This window comes from Schistocerca gregaria, chromosome 3, assembly GCF_023897955.1.
Source record: "Schistocerca gregaria isolate iqSchGreg1 chromosome 3, iqSchGreg1.2, whole genome shotgun sequence".
Classification (NCBI taxonomy): domain Eukaryota; kingdom Metazoa; phylum Arthropoda; class Insecta; order Orthoptera; family Acrididae; genus Schistocerca; species Schistocerca gregaria.
This window is the reverse complement of record NC_064922.1, coordinates 617353056-617365564: the sequence shown is the minus strand read 5'-3', so window position 1 is coordinate 617365564 and position 12509 is coordinate 617353056. Positions and strand designations below refer to the sequence as shown.

Here is a 12509-nt window from a genome sequence, read left to right as displayed (position 1 = left end):
TGGACAACACTGACCAATAATAGTCAGTGTTTTGAGACCTGTTGTGTGTCTGACATGTATCAGTGATACCTGAAGATGAAAATTTTTCCAGTTCAATCCTATGATTTAGCAATACCAATACATTTGAATCCAACAAAAAAGCTAATGCCCCAAAACAGTAATCAACTCATAAAAAAGCTAGATCTTTTTATAATGCTTGTTAAACTAAAGTGCTGACAGCAAGCACTGCAAATAAAAGAATGTGTAAGAAACCACTTTGTTCTCCCAATTTCAGAATGTCAGCACAATAATTAAATAATTGTTTGTGGTTTTTTCTGTACAATATTTTGCAATGAACAAACTTTCATCTTATCTATATGATTATTTAAAAACAAGTGATTGTTTCAAAAATCTTTAAAGGTTCTAGAATGATTTATTTCAAAGTTTTTACATGATACTCAAATAAAAAGTTCTGACAGACCTAGGCTACATATTTTTTTAAACAACAATGTAGAGGTTCTCTGTTAAAAGTAGAATGATGTGTTCTGATCATGTATCATTTCTTTTCTCACAGTCAGTTCTAACTTCGATAGCTGGGCATTTCAACCATTAGACAAATAGTTTCTCCCATATATATTCTTTGTTCTTATACATAACTTTAAACAAAAGTTGTATAAGCAACTGAATGCTGTTTTTCTTTCTTGCGGTTGGTTTTAACAGAAAACAGGAAAGTTATTTTGTGGCATACTGGGTTACAATTAGACTGCTACTGAGGAATCTGTTCGTACAAAACTTGGAGTTACTATATATTCAAATACTAAAATTACATGAAAAATTGTTATTGAAGCTACTATTTTCACAGATCCAGTAGCATGAGAAGTGTCTCATATGCCATATACCCCAAACGATCCTAACCAATTTACCCAATTTCAATTCCCGATCAAGGTTTCATTGGTGATAACAGACAAGGCTCAAGGTCAGAGAGAGGGGAGAAGAGGTGATGGATTGAGGGGGGGGAAGTATATTAGAATGTATATATAATTCCCATACGTATTTAGCAATTGCAAAGCTTAGTCACTTTTGCTAGTAATGTATATTAATTATAGTTGGAGCTGGGGGAATAGCAAAGCCACCTACTAGTGATAACCTGGACCACATAAGCTCCTGGGCACCGACAACATAAATGAGAGAATATCCAGCCTGTATCAGCAGATGCTGTTACTATTATAAAGACTGTAGTGAATTAGAAGACACCCCTTCATCCACAGAAAATGACTGTAGTGAATTGAAAGACACTCCTCAGAATTGGAAGATATATAATGAAGTTAAATTTATGCTAATAGGTGGGAAAATATTAAAAGGGGCATATTTTAAATCTCATCTCATATGTGGTGTCCGAGTACAGGAGATTTAGTTCTGTGGCAACACCTGAAGAGGATTTTTGTTTCGCTTGTTTGGAAGAAAAAAAAAATGGCATTGCCAAATAGGTCTATATATGAATTTATTTAATTTTTTGTGATGAGTAAGATTAGTTTGGATATAGCGAGAAGTAATGCAATAATTAGAAACTTCAGCTCAACAACACGCCATTCATTGAACAAGACATCCTCCTCTTAAGTACTGCTGCATGGTATGGGATCCTTACGAGATAGAACTGATGGAGGACACTGAAAAATTTGTGTACCTTGTAAAAGCACATAAAACTATTTACACATGAAGATTCTATTGAAACAATAACACTGATCTGAGTATGACTATAATTGTCCCACAGGGACACCAGTTATCACTATGTTAAATTTGTACAGGGCTAAAATTGTTTTTAGATCTTTTAGAATTTTTGAAATTTGCCATCATGGCTAATTTGCACAGCCAGAAGTAAGAAAGAAAACTAAGATTTCCGATATCTGCAAGTAGAATCAACATCCCAACCACACTTTAAGTATCCCAGTAACCAGAGATTCAAATCTCGGAAAATGCCATACTAAGCTTTCCAATGAACTACGAGAATCACCTTCCAAAGACGGCATATGTAGAAAACACAGCAAATAATAAGAAAATTCTAACGATAATTTCAAACTAATGTGTTACAGATATTTTAAAATAAAATTACCTCTGGATCCTTAGTATACTCTACGAGTTCCTTCAAAATGTGAGTGCGGGGATTAGAAGTGATGTCCAAGTAATGCCTCAGAGCTGTACGATATGAACAAGGACATGGGAATGGGTGCTTCTTAGTTGATTCCTCTGTAACAGACGTAAGGTACATTGTTACTATTAAATCACATTAGCAATAAGGAAAGACAAAACTTTTTAAAAAGTTCCTTTAAGGCAATTTAAGAAGCCAGTTAAATTTTAATAAGCCATTTTATGATAAAGAAAGTAAGATATCTGAAACAAAAGAGACCCTCAACTACACTGAGTAAAGATAATAAAGGGTTTCTATTCACTGGTGGGATCAGGAACAAGGATATAAAATTTTCTTACATGTCATTCATTATATTAGGCAAGCCATCAAGGTCCATGTACATATTGAAAAATATAATGAGAATAATAAATCTGAAAGCAACAAGAAAAATTCTTTAAGAATATGTAAGTTTACGTACCATCAGTATTTGTCAATGTGATCACAGTGTCCAAGTCAATAACCAACAGTTCACCTATCCTGTTGACAAGTGCTTCATCATTCATGGGATACACAGCCACATGGTCACCTGCAACAAACACAACAAATGTCGCATAATGTTACAAAAAACATCTACTAGACACTTTAAAGAATTAGTGTATATCAATTTTGAAATTTATTTTAATAACAAAGGATTGCATTACTTTTAGATAAATGAATGGGAAAATGAAGAGATGGGAGAACATAGCCAGGTTTAAAAAGGATAGCAACTAAATAATAAAAGGGATGAATAGTGGATACCACTCATACGCAACAAATCTTATGAAAAACAAAAGTACAGATCACATATTTTACTTTTCGTTTTCTTACTCAAATTCATACAGAACAATATGAAACAATCACTTCAACCATTCCTATCCAAAACAATCATAAAGACAGCCTTTATCAATCATTTTTCTTCCAATACCTTCCACATAATTTGTTTTTTATTTTTATGGGAACCGAAGGATTAAGAAACATCCTGTTACCCCATTCCCACTATCCAAAATGCATTGGTGTCTTGATGAAATATTTTTCCACTTTAAGGGAGATCAGGATTTAGCTCTACATCGACAAAGGTCCCCAGAGACCATTTTCTCATTTAGTGGTAAATGTCTCAATCCTACCTTTCAAGAAACTGTTGCAGTTTGTCCTGCATCTGCTTTCTTTGCTTACTGTATTATACATTTCAATAAAAAATCGTCATCCATAAATGCAGGTAATAAATTTGCACAATAAAGGATAAAAATGTGCAGTTTCATAATGAACCATACATAGCATGCATTTAAATGTCATCTTTAAAGGATGGAGAGACCCCAAGACTGTGTTATAATAATGTGCAACTAAGAAGTAAGCTTCGTGATACACTCCATGTAGAATAGATGGAGAGTACCTTGCTCTGTCATGTTTACATAATGCCATACATAATTAACACTACAGTGGCTAAGTATCTTCACAATACCTAAACTAACATGAAAACCATTGCTAATAGTAGTATGTGGATCTTGAAATGCATGCTACATACAGACATGATAGAATTTCCTATTGCCTGGAGTGTCATGAGGTACACTGCTCCTTTCTACCTTGCAATATCCCACCATCTGCCTTCTCACATACATACCAATACGGCATCATGCTGTCATCGCAATTACAAGATAAATGTGACTTGAAATTTGTGCATCAATACACCATACTGCACTGGGACAAAGTTTGAAACCTTAATAGGTATTCTGTTCACTACTAGGTATGTCCAATTACAAGACTAGTTGATTATTCCATCCCAGTAAACTGCAACAATATTTATTACTAGATCAAGTACTCTGAGTAATCTATTTGTCTGTAACAATAATTTGAAAGTAAGTATAACATGAGTAATATTAAATTAAGTGCAATGAGCTTTTTTATGTTTTCCAAATATCTTTATATCATTCAAGTGAGCTGTATGAACATCACAAGTTGAGATAGTGGGCAGTAATAATCAATTGGGGAAAGCTGGTAAGGTGGCAGACATATATAAAAGAGCTATACAAAGAAATCAAACTTGAAGATAACAACATGGAAAGGGAAGGTGAGACTGGAGATTGATCACACTTTGAGAATCTGACAGAGCACTGAATTCTAAACAAGCCTAAACAACACCCCTAGAGTACACTACATTCACTGAGAATTACTGATATTCACAGAATAACATACCATGACGAAACTGTTTCCACCTGCTATCCAAAATATATGCAAAAGGTGAAATATCTTCAGATTTCAATAATAATAATAATAATAATAATAATAATAATAATAATAATAATAATAATAATAATAATAATAATAGTGGCCCGAGTGGTTGGAGTTGGCAGTCATGTGTGAATGAGGTGTGCTTGCTTATGTGAATGAATGGTGTGCATTTCTTTTTTTTTTTATGAATGCTGTGGCCAAAAGATTATGCGTAAGTCTCGTAATTATGCCTGTCTGTAACTTAGTGTGTCATCTTTGTGGTACCTAAGTAGCAATATATCTTCTTCTAGAGTGCAATAATTCTGATTCCAAAGGAGACAGGTGTGAATATTATTATACCATCAGTTTAATAAGTCATTGTTGCAAACTACTGCCAAATAATTTACAGAGGAATGGTAGACGCTAACTTTGGTGAAGGTCAGTCCGGCTTCAGCAGAGATGCAGCCACATACAAGGCAATACTGACCCTACAACATAGAAGAAAGGCAAACCTACATTTACAGCATTTGTAGAGTTAGAGAAAACTTTTGACATTGTTGACTGGAATATGCTCTTTGAATTTCTGAAGGTAGCAGGGATAAAATACAAGGAGTGAAAGGTTATCTCCAACTTTTACAGCAACCAGACTGCAGTTATAAGAGTCAAAGGACATGAACTGAGATCAATACATGAAAAAGGAGTGAGACAGGGTTTTAGACTATCCCTGATGTTATTCGAACTGTAAACTGAGCAGGGAGAAACACAGGAAGGGGATTAAAGTTCAGGGAGAAAAAATAAAAATATTTGTGGTTTGGTGAGAACACAGAGCAATTCTAGCAGTGCAAAAGATTTGGAAGAGTGGTGGAATGGAATGGAATGGATAGTGTCTTGAAATGAAATTATAAGATGAACGACAAAAGCTATACAAGGGTATTGGTATGTAGTTTAATTAAATAAGGTAATGCTGAAGTAATTAAATTAAGGAATTAAACACAAAGTAGAACATAAGTTTTACTACTCAGGCAGCAAAATAACTGATGTTGGCCAATGAAGAGGGGATATCAAATGCAAACAGGAAGCAGCAAGGAAAGTGTTTAAAAGAATCTGTAATTTAAAATAAATATAAGTATTTGGAGATCTTTTCTGAAGCTATTTGCCTGCAATGTAAGTTTATACAGAAATGAAATGCGCACAATGGACAGTATATAGAAGAAGAAAATAGAAGTTTTTGAAAACGTGTACTACAGAGGTACTGCTGAAGAATATATGGTAGGATCACAAACAGATATGCAGTTCGAAGTAGATAAATTTATAATAAAATATTAAAATTAAAGTAAATATAAATAAGAGTATTGATTATGATTTTTTAAAATGGGTGTAACTTCAGCTGTCACATCCTCCTGCCCTGCTAGAACCCAACTGTTCTTTCCTGGAATAAAGGTATTTATGAGGTTTTCCTTTCAGCTGAAGTGACTTGCTCCTCCCTCTCCCCACCCTTCCCATACAGGTCCTTTTTGTGTCACTTGAGGTGATTTGCTCCCCCTTCTTCCCACCCTTCCCATCCAGGTCCTGGTCACACCTTTGGCAAAATAAAAGAAGAATTCATAAAGTAATGCACATTTACCATTCAGTGAGATTTTTCCATGTAGTTAATAAAAGAAATACTGAATGTTCACTGTACCTGAATCATATCTCATTTTGGATCCCTCAATATCAAATTCTATATGCATGCAGGATCGATCACCAGCCTTATGAAGTTCTCTGTTGACTTTAACTGGTGCAAGAAATGGGTTCTTTGCATCATATGGTCTGAAAAATAAAAGTATTCATTTATTTCTTCGTCTAATCTTAATATTTAAGTGTTGTTACTATTTTCGTACTGTCATGTATCCATTAAACATTAAAATCATTGTTCTTAACATGAGGAATCAATAATAACACTATTCTTATATATGAGGGTTGGAACTTAAATAGTGGCAACTATTTATTCACAACTGATACAAAAGAGTTACATGTTTGCATCTGTTACTGTCCTTCAAAGTAGTCACCAGCATTGTGTAGAACCCGTTGACAGTGATGTGGAAGGCATAATATACTGTTAGCATAGCCTGTTCTGTTGATGGTGTGAATGGAGCAGTCTACTGCCTGTTGAATCTCTGGAACAGTTCTGAAGTGAATGCCATAAAGTGCTTCCTTCATCTTCGGAATCAAATCAAAGTCACAAGGACTTGAGTCCGTGGAAAATGGTGGATAGTACAGTACTTCCCAGTCCCATCAACCAAACAGAGCAGCCACAGCTTGTGCTGTAAGTGCCCGCACACTGTCATGCAAAATGATGGGTTGGTTGCGCAGAAAGTGTCAGCACTTCTTTCGCAAAGCTGGTCACAGGTGATACTCCAAAAATTAACAGTAATACTGTGCAGTGACAATCTGTCATGGAGGAATGTAATGCATTGGGGTAATACCATCACAGTCATACATGATAATCACCATAACTTTACACCGCTCCATTTGCATCATCAACAGAATAGGCTCTGCTAATGGTATACTATGCCTTCCACATCGCTGGCAACCGGTTCTACAAAACATTGGTGACTACTTTGAAGGATAATAACAGGTGCAAACATGTAACTCTTTTGTATCAGTTGTGAATAAATAGTTGCCACTATTTAAGTTCCAATCCTTGTACTTCATTTTTAACACATTGCCATAACAGAAGTAAAGAAGACTGATGCACCATACAGTAAGAAAGACCATGAAAGAAACTCATCTGTGTTCGTGTTATTACATGAATATGATATGCAGCTTACAGTTTGCATCAAAAAAAGCTGCAAATGTTTTTCAGACACAGGGAAAGGACACAAGTCACAAAATTGCTGAGCTGGAAAGAGTGTGTTTTGTTTGTATATGTTCCTATTATTACCGTACAACCAAGGAAGCAATAAAGATTTTTTTACAATAAAAAAATTATGTTTATGTCCTCAGAGGTTGCTCAAAATATAATTTAGCTTATAAACTGAAAGTATTGGAACATTAAGAAAAATGAAAATCATCTACTCACGGTCTCTGGTTTGCAAGTGAATGCAGCCGTGCTACTTCTCCTGTGTAGATCTTCTCAGGTGAAATGGAGTCGTGCTCAGTGAGTCGATATTGCCGCACACTAACATCTTCACCAGTGGACTCTATACCAAAGAATTCACAAACAGCTGGCCAAAACTGATCCTTCCATGTGATAAAATCATCTTCAATACTGTGGGAATGGGAATAAGATAAGATGAGTAAAACAACGTTGGAAATACTTTACTTACTGTAAAAATGACATATTAAGTTGCAGACAGGCACAATTAAAAGTCACAGATGCCTCACTCACCTCCCCCCCCCCCCCCCCCCCCCCCGCATTTATCTAACATGATATACAGTAGCCACAACATTCAGAGAATAAAAAGACCTTTCCACTTAGTTAGCCATATAAATGAGACACACACCTGTTGAAAAGTCCAACAGTAAAGTATTGAAGCTCCAGGGCTCATCGTTGGATGGTGATCACATTCACTACAGTATGAATAAAGGTGGCACAACACCTAAGCAATGTTCCCATTACCTGTTGTTCTCCATAATTAAACCTCAGGCAAGTCACACCAAATGGCTGTGTGCAAATTACAGCAGTGGAATTGCAGGTACTGCCACTTCAGCATTATCAGGTACTAACAATGTCCATAAAATGAGGCAGCAAGAGGTTTAAGTCAATATTATTTGTCTAACTTGTTAGCTACTCATCCTGTGCCACCCCTTAAGCAAATAATGTGGAAGTTCTGCCACAGATCCACACTCTCATGACCACTATGTGCATTAACAATTGCCACCAAAAGTTTGGTGCTCCGATTTGTGAGACTAAGCCTGTATTTTAACAAAGTGATTGTACTCACTTGGCATCATCATCGCCAAGGCCCATTTCATAGACACGTGTTGCACCTAGGTCTTCCAGCCTCTTGTCAATGTACTTGGCCACCTCATTGTAGTGCTCATATGTCTTATTGCCCAGCCCAAACACCTGCAACAGAAAAGCGAGTGATATAAACACGAAAACAAAATTGTAGAAATCTCTAGGCCAGCTCAAAACATATTTTTGGCGTTAGTCCAGCAATTAGAAAGTTCATGGTCACAGGAAGTTCACTTGTACTAAATTAGAAGGAAGGAAAAGTATTTTGCGCGCGTGCACATGTGTGCAAGTGGTAGTATTTGTGCGCCTGGGTATGTGTAGCCTTGCAATTTAAAAAAGCAGCTTGGTTTACATGTGGGGAACCAATGAGGGGAAGCTCATCAAGAAAGAAATCATGAATGTGAAAAGAGTATGGCTCACAGTCACAAATAATTGCTTCCTTCGATTCTGACCATTAGCAATAAGGACAAAAGCAATAGTTCAACACCCTCCCCTAAGTAACAGAACTTTTGTTTGATAAGATATGGACAATGATGTGTCAGAAAACTATGAGAGATCAGATTTCACAAGCTTTTGCATACTAGTTAATACAGGGTAACATAGTATCAGTCTATATGCTGTAGGTATTGGTCACATCTGTTGCTGTTCTCTACATATGTATTCCATTAGGGTATGCTACAAGTTCCTTGGTCTTCTTGGCACCATATTTTGATGCATAAAACATAGTTGTTATCTAGTGTTCCCTACTGCCATAAATCAGAGAATTTGGCAATCTTTTTATATGCGCTGATTACTGATCATCACATTCTGCCATTCCCTTTTTGGCATTTCAAGATCCTGCAGTCACTGTTCCTTGGTGCTTCTGAACCATCCAAGGTTTTCTGCACCATGTCTAATCCCACAGGTGAAGGCTGGTGGCCAGATCAACTGTGAAGAGCTTATTCCCTACTATTGGAATTATGTGAGCTCACTTCTGCTCTGTCAATGATTTTATGGCACAATCCTAAAATTTGCTGAGCTCGTACCCATTGTCTCCACTCGTATGGATTTCTGCCAATTTGACAAACTGCAATTGGTTACACTAACCCAGAGTGCTGGTATCTGTGCCAGAGATTTTGTTGCACTTCAATATGATATGCTGAAGCTCTATACCATGTTTACTGATATGTGACTTGCACGGTTGCACCAGCTGATGGATGTGTTCATACACCATACATTGAACCTTCCTCATCCTTTTTGTAAGGTTGATGTACGATATGCTGAACTGTAATGGAATACCACAAATTCAGACATTTCACAAGTTGAGGTGATTTTTAATACTTAAGCAGATTGCTTGTTTTGTTCAATGTCTAATCAACTTCCATGTCAGTTATCAGGGAGGTTTGAAACTGATATTACTGAGGAGGTACTTCCAACAAGGTGCTTTCACTGCCAAACTGTCATCAGGTTTCACAAACCAGCCCCCCTCCCTCCCCCCCCCCCCCCCCTCGAGTATAGAGACAACCAGAAGTCCTCAAAGAGTAGCCTTATTAGGTGTCAACTAACACCAGAAATATTTTGTCATCAGCCCACAGAAAGAAAACAGAAAACAACCATAATAATGGAGAAACAAGTATTACCAGCAACATCTGAAGAAACAGTCATGAGATTTAGTCCTCATCAAAACTCTAATGTTAGTACATGGCAGTGGTTTTTCTCAGCAGCTCATACCATTGAACAATCTCTGGGAAGCACCTTATGGCGATGGTGAATTGCGTTTGCAAAATATTGTGCCAAGAAACACTCAAGGAAATGGCTGCATACCAGGAAGTCATGATGCGTAAGTGTCATGTCATGTGTCACACTTCGCAATTTAATCGGCAGGATTTTACTCTCAAGGTCATCAGTGACATCCTCCTGTTTTACCAGTCTTTCTCTAGTTCCTTCTTGTTGTAAAGTCTTATTGGCTGCCCATTATATGTTTATCTTCGTCTCTTTCTTTCTTTCTTCTTCTACCCAATCTCTTTATTTCATCTGTCCTGATATATATTTTATTACAGCATTTCAATATGTTTTACTACAGGATTTCAATACATAATCAAATTGTTCTTTACACTATTTAATTTTACTTGTAATTAATACTTAATGTCATCACATTCAATTCACAAGTGAATAACTCTTGCTTTGTTCCATGAAACAAGATTCGCAATCTTATGCAATAATAATTCAACCATCAAGAAGCAACAAAATACTCCTGTCATTTGGCAGCGATTGTATTCAGCTGCAGCTACTGTTCCTCAACAGAATATTCATACTGAGGGAGTTTCCTAGAAGCCTTGATTCAATTTCCCTCCTTTAGAAGAAGGCCCCTCTCCTGCATCTGTTTCCATCAAATTGACATTTTGTGAACAGTATCAAGGGACAGTGCAACAGAAACAAAAGATTCGTGGGAAGTCTGATGCACTCTCACAGAGCCGGTTCGAGTAAATTTTTCCACATAGCAATTTATCTGTAAGCGCTACCCCCCCCCCCCCCCCCCTCTTCTGAAGTAAATTAATTATAATGATAACGTTTTATTACCAGATTAAACACCGTTGGCTGTAGAAGTTACTTATGTTTTGTTGTTTCTTTCCAGGTCACTGTGGACTAATAGGATACTATATTACCTTTCACCAACAGTAGAAGGTATTAAGAGTGTGCCGACTAAATCACGAGAAGCACTGAAGAATAAGGTAACCTTATTTGTTTTATTTATATACGTTACTGAGTTTAAAAAAACACACAAGTAATTTCTACAGACAACAGTGATCTGATAATAAAATGTTATCATTATAATTAATTTACTTCAGAATACAATAATGACTATCGCTTGGAATGAAACCCTAGAACGCTTCTAAGCAACTAGCGCTGCCTTTCGCTGCACTAGTCTGATCAAGGCCCCAACACAAGATACAGCCTTTATGAACACGGATACGTCCAAGCAGTGTACTTCACATCTGAGACATTGAAGCGAAAGCCATACGTGGAGATTGAATACCTCGTCAATTTAAGACCTTGATAGCATAAGAGATATTGAAAAGCTCTCAAATTATCGTTAGTGCTTACCCAGTCGATTTGGTAGAAAACTTAGCTGACAAACTGAGTCAGTTCATTGAGCTGCTCAAAACGTTTGTGAGTGCTGTTGACAGCATGAAGCACGAGCCTCTGAAACTGCAATTTTGCAAACTTTTGATAGAAAATTCATTAGAATCTTGTTTCCCAAATGTACTAATAATCTTGCGCATTTACTTGTCTTTGATGATCATGAAAGACAATGGAGAACGTTTTGTTTCAACAAAGCGCATTAAAAATGAGTTAAGTCACCGTCGGACAAGAATGAACATGGAATGGGATTTGCTTAGAGACATTGATTTGATTTGTGTTGTCTCTACCTTTATCCAAATCAAATCAAGAAGTCTTTTTGTAAACTATTGTTTCATTTTATATCCTAAACTTTGAGTGTAAAGCAAATCAGTGGTTTCTTCGTAGCCTTTGCTGCGGGCTTCCTGCTGGCTTAATTCGGAGTGGTCAAGCAAGTCCGAAGAGGCAGTCCACCTCTCCGTAAAGAAACGGGAATCGCAAGGGAAGTGGATATCCTGGTGCTCGAAGACCAGAGTATCATTATCCAGAAGAACAGGGGAAAAGTGAAAAATCATTTTTCACCATCTCTCACCACATTTTGAACATGACAAAGGTCACAGTGATCTGCACTGTTCACCGGAAATGCAACTGTCAGGTCAGTCCAAATGACTTTTATGGCCGCGTGATCATCATGGACAAGTAAAGCGTTTATCACGAGACGAAGTAGCAAAGTAAGCGGCGGAAATCCGTGGATTCGCCACTGACGAAAATGAACCAAGGCCCAAGCTCCGTCGAGAAAGGAGGTGCTGAGATTTTTTTTCTTTTTTGCGAGAAGTCGTCAAGACAAAGCGTCTAGGGAACCAGTGTTTTTGCTTCACGACTGTGCCACAGTTCATTCTGCACAGAACACACATACTGATTTCTTTGGGCTTTCGACTCCCCCCCCCCCCCCCCCTCCCTCTTCCGTCCTCCCGATATTATTATGATATGGCACCTAGTGACTTTCTTTCTTCATGTGAGGAAACCATTACGTGGCACGCATGTCCATAATGACAACAATATGCTTTTTGTGTGGAATCTTCCGTGAAAAGTCAAAATGCAGACTTCTATAACCAAGATCTC

General features: G+C 37.1%; 1 protein-coding gene across 1 annotated transcript in view; it reads right to left on the bottom strand.

Annotated features, from left to right (window-relative positions):
• Window positions 1-12509, bottom strand: part of LOC126353855 (NADPH--cytochrome P450 reductase) — a 178932-nt gene that overhangs the window by 22458 nt on the left and 143965 nt on the right. Inside the window, exons 5-9 of the mRNA XM_050003021.1 lie at window positions 8275-8399; window positions 7410-7598; window positions 6030-6157; window positions 2583-2690; window positions 2090-2223 (exon numbers count right to left, since the gene is read on the bottom strand). Coding sequence (XP_049858978.1) covers window positions 2090-2223; window positions 2583-2690; window positions 6030-6157; window positions 7410-7598; window positions 8275-8399 — 684 coding nt within the window. The remainder of the gene's footprint in view (window positions 1-2089; window positions 2224-2582; window positions 2691-6029; window positions 6158-7409; window positions 7599-8274; window positions 8400-12509) is intronic.